Source organism: Grampus griseus (assembly GCF_964374135.1).
Source record: "Grampus griseus genome assembly, chromosome: 4".
NCBI lineage: Eukaryota > Metazoa > Chordata > Mammalia > Artiodactyla > Delphinidae > Grampus > Grampus griseus.
The window spans coordinates 111,147,589-111,160,258 of NC_138997.1; the positions used below are offsets into that span (position 1 = coordinate 111,147,589).

Sequence of the window (12,670 nt, forward strand, 5' to 3'; positions counted from 1 at the left end):
ATTTCCCAGAATTACAAAACATTTATATTTTAAAACAATTCAGACAGTTAGATACTCTACTACCATAAGTATGAAATTAATGAGCACCATTTATCTTTATTTTTAATATCATAGGGTATATATACTGAAAGTCTGGAAGAAAGTCAGAGAAAAAGAATAATCCTACTAATACAAAAGATAATTCCCCAGAAAATGTTTCCTCAAAACTATTTTATATGCTTATGAAAAAGAATGAAATTATGATTATTCCTGAAAAAATACCACCTTGCTACCCATAATTCTCTTAGAGGTTGACTAGCTTCTTAGAAATCCCCCATAAGATTTCCAAGTAGAGAATCAGTACTCCAATTAAAAAAAGAAGCTAGGTAATGAACAGCTGGTAAACAAAGAAAATAAATGAGGAATAAAGTGAAAAGAGGAAGTAGGAAAGAAGAATAAAGTGGAGAAAACACAATTCAGTTGTGCTATGAGAAAAATATTCTATGTAAATAGTCAGAGAATCTTTCTTAAGATGAAAGCAAATTCAGAGAAGGAGTGGATTGGGAAGACACAATGTGTATGTATCTTTTAGAAAATGAATGGAAGGAAAAACAAAACAAGTTAGAAAATGGGTCTGGGGAAAAAAGAATAATGAATGTGAAAGACACACGGATTCATATAATTTAGAGATACTTTATTTTTAAACAACCACAAATATATTACATTCATATAATCTTTTCATTATGAATATGCTTAAGACATATTCTAATTCTACAGTCCCTCTGATTCACTAAGTGGGCCTGATTTCAGTAGCTTCCAATGTGAAATAAAAAGCAAATATTTAATATACTATTTGATGATTACCTTTCGATCCAAAAGGATATTATGAGGAGACAGTGCCCGGTGTACTATACCATGTTTGTTCATATACTGCAAGCCCTGAAGTATCTCAAATGCTATGCACAAAACCTTTGAATATCTACAAAGAAAACAAAAGAGTCACAGATCAACAGGTCAATTACAAAGCAGATACAGAACCTGTTTTAAGAAATAAAATGAGGTTCACTGATAAAATTCAAAGATATATATATATATATGTGTGTATATATATGTGTGTGTATATATATGTGTGTGTGTGTGTATATATATATATATATATATATATATATATATATATATATATTTTTTTTTGGCCATGTGCCTTGTGAGATTTTAGTTCCCTGACCAGGGATTGAACCCAGACTTTCAGCAGTGAAAGTGCAGAGTCCTAACCACTGGAACCACCAGGGGATTCCCCAAAGAGCTATATTTTCATTGTACCTCCTCTATTCAGAGAAAATAGACTCTACACATTTTCTAAACTATTTACTTCGACATATTTTTGATTTTCCACTTACAACAGAACTGATCTGACAAAGAACGTAGTTTTCTAAAGGCTACTCTAATTGAAGTATAATTCTTCCATGAAGGTAGTTTAATATTGGTGGTATACAAATGACCTTGACCTTCAGCAGGTTGGACTTTGCCAAATTATCAGGACACTTGCAGATATATGGCAGAACTAAGTCAATGAAAACCACCTATCTTGCTCAAGACAAAACACCTATGTCCCTGAAAAATAGCTATAATATATTTTATAGCAGATAGACCTGAGCTTACTTTCCAGATCAATCCACAAAGCAACCTCCAGTAATTTATCAAACATTTCTTTCTTATCCTATTCTCTCTTAAGCCAACTTCCACAGGGATGCCCAGTTTCTTTGTCTTGCTCTCTCTCTTCCTCTCCCTCTCTCTCTCTCCTTTTTTTTTTTTTTTTAAATAAAACATCATTCATATAGGAAGTTAGGAAGAATATACAGAAAAGTAGGGGAGAATAATTCAAACCCAATCCTCAAACCACTAATATTAACATTTGGGTACAGATCTCTTTTCTTCCCCCCTTTTTTTTTTTACACTTTAAATCAGACTTTAAAAAACTAAATAAATATGAGGGTAACAACTAAATTAATTTTTTAAAAGGTATAAACAACAAGCTAATAATAGAGATACAATGAAATTATATATAAAAAAAGTCAACCTAAAAGCAGGGCAAATAAAAGGAAAAAAGAACAAAGAACAAATGGAACAATTAGAAAACAATTAACAGATTTTTTTTTTTCTTTTTTTTTTTTGCGGTACGCGGGCCTCTCACTGTTGTGACCTCTCCCACTGCGGAGCACAGGCTCCGGACGTGCAGGCTCAGCAGGCATGGCTCACGGGCCCAGCCACTCCGCGCCATGTGGGATCCTCCCGGACCAGGGCATGAACCCGCATCCCCTGCATCGGCAGGCGGACTCTCAACCACTGCGCCACCAGGGAAGCCCAATTAACAGATTTTAATTCAGATATATCAACCATTACATTATATGTAACTGCTCCAAAGTCACCAATTCAGACTTGATTATATTCAGGTTACAAGGAACCCACATTAAATAAAAAATGTTAAGTTAAAAGATCACTGATTGTCATGGGCTTGGGTGGAGGGAATGGGTTGATACAAAGGAGTATGAGAAAATTTTACATGATGGAATTGTTCTATTTCTAATTTTGATGATGGTTATAGGACTGAGTTGGCCAAACTGATTTAACTGCACGCTAAAAAGGGTAAATTGTAAGGTATGTAAATTAATCGCAATAAACTTGACATAAAAAGAAGGCCAAATACAATTTAAAAAAAGAATAATTTCACTATGACTCCCTCCTCTAAATTAAAACCATAAGAAAGAACAAGAGATGAAAAGTTAAAATCTCTCTCTCTTCTCATCCTTGTCTGACTTTCCAGAAGTAACCATCTCTAGCAGTTTGTGTTTTCAACTCTTCTGGTGGTTAGACTTTTACGTAATTATAATTAACTCTTCACTATGCAAGACGATATAATTAACATACTTCTCCATTTTCCTTTTCTAACTCCTGATTTTTTAAATTAATTAGTTTATTTACTTATTTTTGGCTGTGTTGGGTCTTCGTTGCTGTGCGCGGGCTTTCTCTAGTTGTGGTGAGTGGGGGCTACTCTTCGTTGCAGTGTGCAGGCTTCTCATTTCAGTGGCTTCTCTTGTTGCAGAGCACAGGCTCTAGGCGCACGGGCTTCAGTAGTTATGGCATGCAGGCTCAGTAGTTGTGGCTCATGGGCTCTAGAGCGCAGGCTCAGTAGTTGTGGTGCATGGGCTTAGTTGCTCCGTGGCATGTGGCATCTTCCTGGACCAGGGCTGGAACCTGTGTCCCCTGCATTGGCAGGTGGATTCTTAACTACTGTGCCACCAAGGAAGTCTCTTTTTTTTTTATTGTTTATATTATTTTACATTATCAAATTTTATAAGACAGATGAAAGATGCCTTTGCTCCTTTCTTGAAGACTAAACAGATAAACAAGTAAATATATAACATGATATATAGCGATTAAGTGCTAAGGAGAAAAAGTAGAGAAGAGAAGACAGAATGTGGGTTGCTATTTTATATATACAGTGTGATCAAGGAAGGCTTCACTGAGGTGACATTTGTGCCGAAATCTAAAGGAAATGAAAAAGACATGCAGCTCCCTGGGAAATGTGTAATTCAGGCAGAGGGCACAGTAAGCAAGTCTTAACTGGAAGAATACACAGCAGTTCAAAAAAGAAAAACAAATTTTAAAAAAACCACCAAAAAACACAATGAAGCTACTGTGTATGCAGTAGAATGAGCAAAAGGTGAAACTGGGAGGGGATGAGGGCAGAGAGGTAGCAAGTCAGAGGGCTAGATCATGTGAGGCCATTTAGGCCTTGGCTTTTACTCTGAGACAGATGGGAAGTGTTTTGGTACACTGCTGCACTATGTATAGTAAAAATTTACCATGGAACTAAGCAGAGAAAGAAATAAAAACCTAAGCCACTTAACCCCTAGCTCTCCAGAGAAAATATCTCAGTCATCAGGATTTAATGGATACTATAATTTTATAATTATAACTGTATTCATGAATTTTATCATCAGCTACTATCATTTTTTATACCTCATATGATTCTTTTTGTGTTTCCTTTTTATTTAGCTAGAATATAGTCATGAGAAAAGTTTTCATAGCATGTAGATACCATGCTATTCCTCTGTGGAAGCTTTCAGGATTCTTTTATACTTTATTCTTAGACTTATACTCCTATGAGCATGGCCTATTATTTAATTTCCAAGATCTCTCTTCTGGTCTCCAGTTGTTCCATTTCAATACATCCTGTTCTTTGGCTATGGATACATTATTCTTTTGAGTCTCTCTGAGGATAGTTATTAGAATTCTTTTAATTTGGGGGGGGAAAAAAGTATGTTATCTTCATTTCCTCTGGGGTAAGTTTTTTAAATTTTTTTTTCCTCCCTTGACTCTCTCAAACTATTTCTTCCCTCATATATCTGGTACTTCCTGATTGTCAGCCATATTTTAAAATAAAGCAATAAGTTGATATTCCCCATGAAGTATATATAAAAAACAAAACAAAACAAAAGTTACTATTTATAAAGAATTCTTATTAAACTGATCTATAAACTATTCTACTTTATCAAATAGTTTCTCCCATATTAAAGTGTCACAACAGCCAGTATTAAGCAAATGAGATGAGAACAATTAAGAATTAATAGTTTTCATTAACATCTGCAAAAAAATAAACCAACTATGTAAAGGAAAAGAATCCAAACTTTAAAACAACTACAATTACATTGAAAACTATGTGCACATGAAAGAATGCAAACCCCTCCCCTCTTAAAAACAAAGAAAACCTTTCATTAAGATTGATTAACAAATAAAACATAAGAACCTAGTTTTCTGAGGTCACTTGCTGAGTCAACTTTAAGGTAGTAATCTCTCTTGTCCTTGTTCTTCTCTCTGTATCTCTGTTTCTGTTTCTGTCTCTGTCTCTCTCACTCTTTCTCTCTCTCTTTCTCTCTCTCTCTCTCTCTCTCTCTCTCTCTCTCTCTCTCTCTCTCTCTCACACACACACACACACACACACACACACACTTCACAAAATCTTAAAAGTTGATGCCATATTCAACTGCGACACTAGAGGACCTCAGCTGCACACTATTTCAATACAGATGTCTTTCTCGTGAAATTAAAACCAAATCTTTAAAGTGACTTTTTCATTAAACCAGTTCTGAAACAGCTGAAAACAGAAGACTGCATCTTCTACTTTCTCGACCTGCTTCTGTTAGCTGATTTTAAGATATAATTGGAAAACACTTGCATGTCAAAAAGTACATTCATGCTATTATTGAGCTGATGAGAATTTACATTGAAAAAATTTTTTAAAATATGAACGTATAAAGCTGAGCTCATGACACATCTTTTCTTAGCTATTACTTGAGATCACATATGAATTACAGTTAATGAACTCAGTATTCTTCAGTTTAAATCAGACAGGAAATCAGATTTGCTTTTCTGCCCATTTGTGCTCTTGGGATTTAATTTTTAAATTTATTTTAAAATATAGGTATAGGAGAGGGGGAAGATGGCGGAAGAGTAAGACGCAGAGATCACCTTCCTCCACACAGATAAATCAGAAATACATCTACACGTGGAACAACTCCTACAGAACACCTACTGAACTCTGGCAGAAGATCTCAGACTTCCCAAAAGGTAAAATATAGGTGTAAAGGAGAAGAAAAAGCTAATGCTATTTTCTATAACGGGAAAAGAAATCAGTATTTGTGGAATTTTGTATACTTTTTTGTTTTTAACTGCTTGGTACTATGTTTTAGGCCTCTGCATTTTTAGGTTTCATGGAAGAAAAATTGATTTCCACAATTAAAAAGCCTACAGCATAGTTGTAGAGGGAAGAGATATGGGAATATATGTATATATATAACTGATTCATTTTGTTGTAAAGCAGAAACTAACAAACCATTGTAAAGCAATTATACTCCAATAAAGATGTTAAAAATATATATACCCATTTGCAACAACTTGTAGCATTTAATTCATTTGGGTAACTGCATTTGACACTTTTTTTTGGTATAAAACACTGTGATTATCTGGTATTAATAGTCACTTTGGATTCCGTAATTTATCCATTCCTGAGTTCATATTTGTGTTTCTTCTCTAGTGAGTTAACATATATTTTATTTTTGAGAAAAGCATTTGGGTTATTAAAAAATTCTTGAATTTTGAAAAAAAAAAGAAAACACAGATTTATAAACTGACAATTTTAATACAGTTGAATTCAATAGAATTTTGATACAATTATAATTCAATAATTAAGTTAGGAGATGATAATCATCTTTTTTCTCTGTCTTGAGAGTAAAAGAAAACATGAAAATTTATTTATTACATTGGTGAGAACAAAGCAGACCTACAAAAATCATATATCTTGGAAAGTAATAAGATTAATAACTAAAAGAGAAAAAAACATGACTACCATCATCACCACCAAGAACAAATGTCGATAATTTCTAGGCATGACTCAACTTGGCTGTATTTGGATATTAAATATGGCGTAATGAATTTCAAATCTATTAATTTAGTACAATACCAAGTATGTTTTGTTTAGCCCTTTCCAGATGTATTTCAAAGGAAATTTACACTGTGTGCTTCTGATTCAATCATCTGTAAATTATCTGCAGCTGTTTAGCTTAGTTGGTTAAAACATACTGAGGCCAAGATCATGCGTTTAATATCTATAAGGATTAGTTAGCTTCCCAGGTTCATAGCCACAGATTTTCATCAAACTCCAGCCAATATCCTGAAATACAGACAGTTTGTCATGAGACATTGCTCAACTGCTACTTACTCAAAACATCTTGATTTTCAACTACAATCTCCTATACTTCTCTGTTCCCTATTTCTGAGGACCTGCTCTCTAAACTCATTAAAGACCTTGAGACCCCTGTTATCTCAACCAGTCCTTTTTTTTTTGACATCCTTCTTTATTCTAGATCTATTCTGTCATTTATATATATATATATATATATACACATATACATATATATATATATTTTTTGCCAGGATCCTTAATGGCTTCTCATCAAATGGCTCTACCCCTGATAGAATTGTACGTCTCTATTTTCTGACAGTACATAGTTACAAGGTTTATTAATTCTATGGTAATAATTTCTGTATAGGTTTGTCTCTCTCACTGTACCTTGAGGCAGTGGTAGCTTGAATACCTTGAAGCTTATTCAACTTGGAATCCCTATGCCTACCATAGTGCCTATAAGGTAGGTGCTCAATAAATGGGTATCAAATAATAGGTGTTCAATAAATGTATATAACCACACCCATGATGGTGCAAGAGGGTGGAGATAACAAGATTAAGTTCATCACCGCTAAGGAAATAACAGCTCAAAAAAAGTGTATTAGACTAGACTATATTAGACTAGATCAATGGTGTTAACTTCATTTATAAGAGAGTGTATAATTCTTCAGTAAGTCAAGAAAACATAAATTGCTTAAGTTCACACAATGGCTATCCAAAAAAGAAAGTACTAGTTTGCTGAAAATACACCTCTCCTTCTAGTCTTTTATTTACTGAAAGAATAATGAGCCACTGTATGGTGGGTAATATGATAATCTTGTTAATATCTGGCTAAAACTGCGAATTAGACTAAGTTGTTAAGATAGATTCCTACAATTTTTCTAGCTCAGAAAAAAAATACTTGTTAGTATTTCGTATTTGAGTTGAGTTCACATTAAATCTGCATATATTAGGGGAGGCTTAACATCTTTACGAATTTGAGTTATTCTATCCAAAAAAAAGGATGTGTTTCTATTTGTTCAAGTCTACTTTTATGTATTTCAGAGTTTTTATTATTTTTTAAAAACAGGTTTATTGAAGTATAATTGATATACAAAAAACTGCACATATTTAACATATTTGATGGGTTTGGACATATGCATACGCTCATGAAACCATCACCACAATCAAGGTAACAGACATATCCATCACCTTCAAAAGTTTCCTTGTGCCCCTTTTTGTGTGTGTATGGTAAGAATAAATATACAAAAATATACAAGAAAACACTGGGGAAAAAAATCAATGAGGGGGACTAATTCTGTCAGATTTAAAACATACCATAAAGATTCTCTCATACAACCCAAATGTCCATCAATAGATGGTTAAAGAAAATGTGGTATATACATACAATAGAATATTATTCAGTCTTAAAAAAAGAAAGGGGCTTCCCTGGTGGCGCAGTGGTTGAGAGTCCGCCTGCCGATGCAGGGGACATGGGTTTGTGCCCCAGTCTGGAAAGATTCCACATGCCATAGAGTGGCTGGGCCCGTGAGCCATGGCCGCTGAGCCTGCGCGTCCGGAGCCTGTGCTCCGCAACGGGAGAGGCCACAGCAGTGAGAGGCCCACGTACCGCAAAAAAAAAAAAAAAAAAAAAAAAAGAAAAAGAAAGAAAGAAAGAAAGAAAGAAAGAAAGAAAATCCTGCCATTTGTGACAACAATATGGATGAACCTGGAGGACATTATGCTAAGTGAAATAAGCCAGACACAGAAGGACAAGTACTGCATGATTCCACTTATATGAGGTATCTAAAATAGTCAAACTTATGGAAGCAGAGAAGAACAGCAGTTACCAGGAGCTAGGGAGACAAGAAAATGGGAGCTGTTCAATTGGTGTAAAGTTTCAGTTATGCAAGATCATTAAGTTCTAGAGACCTGTTGTACAACATTGTGCCTACAGTTAACAATACTGTATTGAACTCTTAAAAATTTGTTAAGAGGGTAGATCTCACCTTAAGTGAGATCACACACAAATAAATAGGACTCAAGGAAACTTTTGGAGGTGATGGATATGTCTATTATGTACCTTGATTGTGGTGATGGTTTCATGGGTACCCTGCTTATGTCCAAACTCACCAAATGTATATATTAAATACTTGCAGTTTTCTTGTATATTAATTATACCCCAATAAAAATGTTGAAAAATAAATTAAAATGAGGAGAAATTCCTATCAGCCTCAAACCATCAGTTCTTTTCAGTATCTGCAAAGTTTCCAAGAAGAGATGTTATTCAGATTGCAAGAAATAGAGACCAAGAAAGAGAATGAGAGGTCAGGATTGCGGAGACAGCTTTGGAAGTCATTCATAGATAGGTGGTAACTAAAGCCACACATGCTATTTCCTCATAATCCCATGATATTTAAGGGCCATTCCATAAGCCAAAATACCCATACAGTCAGCAAACCAAAGGAGGAAACACATTTCTGGATTCTATGAGTTCAAGATGTTCGTTCACCTTATAAAACCTGATCATTCTCACAGAAATTTTCCTTTTGGTCTAAAACTTTCTTTACTTGGTATTAGCCTGAGGTAAAATGTTAAGAAACGAGGAAACACAGATGAAATATAGTTAGCTACTGTGTGATTTAAGAAATGGAAAGGAAAAATAAAATACTAGTGATTAATGTTCAGATAATAAAACAACTGTATAACCCTGTGTTATCTTTAACCTAAACTGTCCTATAATTTCAAGGCAAAAGAAATAAACTAGTGTAGAACTTTTAATGATTCACTGGTTTATACTTTCAGAATTTGGAGAGGGGTATTTTCAGTGATGAGTTAATGTCTTTGATGCTCTTAATTTGCCTCTTATCACTTACTAAATTTTGACACTTTTTAAAAAATATCACAATACTTAACAGAGCAATTTTCTTCTAAAGGAAAAAGAAAACAAGAATTGCAAAAGGAAATAACTCATTTCGCTACCAGCATACATGTTTGAGCCTAAAAGGATACCCACCCACACTAAATTTAAACATTAATTTGCTTCAGGGACTTCCCTGGTGGCACAGTGGTTAAGAATCCAGCTGCCAATGCAGGGGACACGGGTTTGAGCCCTAGTCCAGGAAGATCCCACATGCCACGGAGCAATTAAGCCCATGTGCCACAACCACTGGGCCTGCGCTCTAGAGCCCGCAAGTCACAACTACTGAGGCCATGTGCCACAACTTATGAAGCCCGCATGCCTAGAGCCCATGCTCCACAACGAGAGAAGCCACCCCAATGAGAAGCCCAAGCACCGCAGCGAAGAGTAGCCCCTGCTCACCGCGACTAGAGAAAGCCCGTGCACAGCAACAAAGACCCAATGCAGCCAAAAATAAATAAATTTATTTTAAAAAATTAATTTGCTTCAGATTCAGATGTTTTGAAAAGGAAGTTGCATTGATTAACTGCTTACCGAAAGATTATTTTGTAATATGTCTAAAAAAAACACCAAACAGTCCATCTGTCCATAAGTTGTGAGGCTGGGCATATTTTATAATTCAATTCTCACTCCAAAAAAACCAGTTGAAAGCTCTAAGTCTGGAATGTGACTAATTCTCAATGGGATACAATAAATTGGGAAATTAACTTTCCAACCTGAATACTAGATACCTTTCCTTTCTCAGAAGAAAATTAATTTGATAAGATCAAAATACATATGGAAAGCATAGTCTAGTGGTTTGAGGTTCAGACATAAAGCCAGAAACTCTGTCACTGATTTGCTATGCTTGGAAAGTGTTCCAACTTTATCCTGCCTCAGTTTGCAGTTTTATAAAGTGGGAAATGGAACACCAAACAGGGGCTAAACAGAGATCAATGAGCTATTATTGGCCCTACATAGAACGCTGATCATCTTAAAAGCAAAACGAAACAAAAAGTCCAAGTCCCCCTCAAAAAAAACTAGGGTCTTTATAATAAACAATATAATACCATTTTGTTACAACACATCTGTATATATATTTCCATAAATTAACAAAGATTGTAAACTGGGCTCTTCAATTATTTCCATGACACAACAAAATCTGAAGAATGATTTTCTAATTTCTCTGTGAGAATAAAATCACCACTTGATAAGCAGAATTGGAGGATCCCAGGGTGAGCTGGGTATATTTCTGCCTCATCAATGTTTTTCTTCTCCCAAGCAGCTTTACTATCCTGGCACAGAAAACTCGAAAACCATTTTTTTTTTTTTCCCACCAGAGTTACTGACACTGGCAGTGCAAATGCACTGGGTAATAAGTTCCACTTGCCAAGCACTGGCAGCATTTGGGATGACATAAAGCTATAACTTTTCTCTAAGACAGAACTATGATGGTTCATATTTGGTTGAATCTGTACCCTAGTTCATTCCTAAGTTTTTTTTTTAATTAAACTTAAATTTATTTACATATTACTGTGTGAACAAAGAATGAACATATTACTATTACTGCTCAGAATTTTTACTTGAGGCCAATTTACATTCTTTAAGTGGAACAGTTCACATTTTTTAGGCAATTCATCATAACAGTGAACACGAGAGGGCCTGAATTTTATGCACTTGCTTAATATAACATCTGCTGCAAACAAAATTTATCAAACTGAAATGTTCAGTTCAATGCTGTGTTAGTCTGTGTCAAGAAAATTATAAGAAATATGACTGATGAAAATTTCCTATTCTATTTATCAGAAGTTGAGGTGATACAGTAATCATATTTTGATCAAAGAATCCAAAACTAAGGTTCCTATGATCCACAGAGAAGGTAGAACAAGTCAAGGTAACAATTTAATAGCCAGGGCTTTGTTCTCAAACCTAATGTAGAACTCTAGGGAGCTTTGTTTACCTACATAGCTCCTTTTTCCTAAGTCAGATCACCTGAATGAATCCGTTTTGTCTATTTTTCCTAACCTTCAACTAGAGTCACAGGTCTTAACACTATGATGCAAGAAAGATCAGACTCATTTCAGCATGCTTTTAGAAGAGAGAGTGAAAAAAGCTTTTACCCATAGAATCCCATAATGACCCCAGAATACTGTTTAAAAATTGGAGGACAGTTACTTTTTACCAAGTCACAGAAAAGTATTATGTTAATGAATAATGTTAGTTGATGTAGCCTAAATGGTGCCCCCTCCCCCAGAATATGTCAACATCCTAATCACTGGAAACTGTGAATGTTACCTTATTTGGGAAAAGGGTCTTTGCATATGAGGAGATCATCATGGACTATCCAGTTGGGAACAAATCCAATGTCAAGTGCCCTTATAAGAGAGAGACATACAGAGGAGAAGGAGATGTAAAGATGGAGGCAGATATTGGAGCGATGCGGCCACAAGCCAAAAGGAAGCAAAGGAATACTGACACCAAAAGCTAGAAGAGTCAAGGAAGGATTCTTCCCAGGAACCTCCAAAGGGAGTAGGCCCTACCAACACCTTGACTTCTGACTTCTGATCTTCAGAGCTGTGAGATAATAAATTTCTGTTGTTTTAAGCTGCTCAATTTGTGGCAATTTGTAGCAGCAGCCATAGAAACAAGTATAGTTGACTATGAAGATACACATGACATCAAGGTAACTAGTTTATCTTCATAATGACATGATTATAACAGAGTAATTCTTTCTTTAAATGATCTTTATTTAGATACAAATTATGTACAATGAAATATATTTATTTTAAATATACCATCAGAAGAGTTTTGAAAACTGTACTGCCTCAATCAAGAAACAACCTTTCCATCACCTCAAAAAAGTTCTCTTATTCCCTTTCCCAGCCAATCCCATATCCTACCCCTGGCTCCAAGCAAACACTGAACTGCTTTCTATCACTACAGATTAAATATGTCTTTTCAAGAGTTTCAAATAAATGGAATGATACAGCACTATTTTATGTCTAGCTTTTTTTTTTCCAGCATGACGTTCTTAAGATTTATCCATGTTGTTGCCTGTATTACCAGTTCAT

General features: G+C 35.0%; 1 protein-coding gene across 2 annotated transcripts in view; it reads right to left on the reverse strand.

The window, feature by feature from the left end:
* The window catches only part of TBCK (TBC1 domain containing kinase), a gene marked incomplete at its 5' end in the record, with an annotated part of 228,033 nt that overhangs the window by 189,252 nt on the left and 26,111 nt on the right, over positions 1 to 12,670 (reverse strand). For both annotated transcript variants that reach the window (XR_014296711.1, XM_082653866.1), the window contains one exon: positions 844 to 958. Coding sequence is in view for 1 of the 2 variants with exons in the window: in XM_082653866.1 (XP_082509992.1) it covers positions 844 to 958 (115 nt within the window). The remainder of the gene's footprint in view (positions 1 to 843; positions 959 to 12,670) is intronic.